Source organism: Cryptotermes secundus, unplaced genomic scaffold (assembly GCF_002891405.2).
Source record: "Cryptotermes secundus unplaced genomic scaffold, Csec_1.0 scaffold1834, whole genome shotgun sequence".
Taxonomy (NCBI): Eukaryota; Metazoa; Arthropoda; class Insecta; order Blattodea; family Kalotermitidae; genus Cryptotermes; species Cryptotermes secundus.
The window spans coordinates 89,013-90,849 of NW_019723944.1; the positions used below are offsets into that span (position 1 = coordinate 89,013).

Below are 1,837 nucleotides of genomic sequence, written 5' to 3' on the forward strand. Positions count from 1 at the left end.
TCGGTCGAAGAGTGCCCATAGGTGTTACTCGTGTTCCTCTAGAGACCAGGAGTAGATCAGGATATCATCCAGGTAAGCGAAACAGAAGTCGAGTCCCCGCAGAATGTCGTCCACGAAGCGTTCGAAGGTCTGTGCGGTGTTGCGCAGGCTGCAGGACACGAAGGGGAACTCGAATAGGCCGAATGAAGTGGTGATGGCCGTCTTCTGTATGTCGTCGGGATGGACGGGAATTTGGTTGTAGGCTCTCACCAGGTCGATTTTGGGGGAGACGGAACAACCGAAAAGCTAGTGGGAGTAGTCGTGGATATGCCGGACGGGGTAGCGGTCGGGGATTGTCCGGGGGTTTAAAGCTCTGTAGTCGCCACACGGAAGCCAACCGTTGTCCTTCTTTGGTACAATGTGTAGTGCAGAGGCCCATGAACTCTTTGATCGACGAGCTGTACCATCCCGCAACATGGCGTCGAACTCGGCTTTTGTGATAGCGAGTCGCTCCGGTGCCAGTCGCCGTGGTCGGCAGGTTACTGGTGGGCCAGGTACAGTCCTGATATATTGGACGGTGTTGTGTCGTATCACGCGCTGGACTAAAGCTGGGCGGGTCAGGTCAAGGAAATCTGTGAGGGGGCTGTCGATCGGTGTGTTGCTGCTGATTGTCTTCACACTGGGGATCAGTGCGTTGGCCGCTGAGCCCGGGACTGACAGCGTCGTGACCCCGTCCAGGATGGGGTTGTTTCGACAGTCCACCAGGGAAACGAAATGGGACAGGAAGTCGACGCCGATGATAGGAGGCGGGACGTCGGCCACCACGAAGCGCCACGCGAACTCTCGGCGTAGGCCCAAGTTGAGGCTGAGAGGCAGCCATCCGTATGTGTGGATGGTAGTGCCATTAGCCCCACACAGGTCATAGTTGGTACGTTCCATGCGTCGATGGACGAGCCTGCGGGGGTATACACGGAGGTCCGAACCCGTGTCGACAAGGAACTGCCGTTTGCTGACTCTGTCCGTTATGAAGAGGCGGCCTGTTGTTGTAGCGCAAACATGTGCCGCCGATCATTTCCCGCTGCGTCAGTTTCCCTGCTTGCGGTAGGAGCAGGGCGGAGTAGAGTTTTGTGCCCAAGCGCCGAAGCGGCGGTGGTACCAGCAGATACTGGATGTAGTGTCGTCCCTGGAGGGGCATCTGCTGCCGGGCTGGCGATTGTTGAAGGCGGGGTGGGAACCGTTGGGACTGGAGCCTTGGTCTCTCGGTTTGTTGTCAAATTCCCTGAAGATGGGGTGGAGGCGTTTCTGTTCGGTGCTGAGTGCAGCCACTTGGCGGGAGAGTTCGTCGATCTCCTGTCGAAGTGCGCCGATGACCGTGGGTTCATCAACGTTAGCGAGCGCTGGCTGGACTTCGACCTCGGAGATGCGGTCCGCACAGAGTGCTGCAGCCTCCAAGAGGATAGCCGCCTCACAATCTCGGTACTGAGTAGGGTATAGGGGCCTCATACAGGTGGAGAGGTGATGATGTCCTCAACCTCTGTGGCGTATCGGTTGTCCAGCTGTGAGATGACGTGACAGAACTTGATCTTCTGGCTTTTTATGACGGCTAAGGTGAATTGCACCTCGGCCTGGGCAATCCAGACGGCTGGTCTCTCGGGCCAGAACGGCGGGAGCTGCATGACCATTCTGGGCACTTCTGCTGATGAACTGTATGCGGTTTCCATGTTCAGTCGGGGTCACCAATGTGGGATGTCATATGAAGAGACAACCACTAGTTGAACTGTCCTATAGTATTTATTACAGTTGCAGAGTATACACGGACGAACTTGCGTTTAAAGAATTGAAGAATAATAAGAACAAT

The 1,837-nt window shown here is 56.0% G+C and overlaps 1 protein-coding gene across 1 annotated transcript; it reads right to left on the reverse strand.

The window, feature by feature from the left end:
* Positions 1-285: 285 nt before the first annotated feature.
* Positions 286-918, reverse strand: LOC111862237. The gene has a single exon (XM_023847450.1). The coding sequence runs from the start codon at positions 916-918 to the stop codon at positions 286-288; it is 633 nt and encodes a 210-aa protein (XP_023703218.1).
* Positions 919-1,837: the final 919 nt, after the last annotated feature.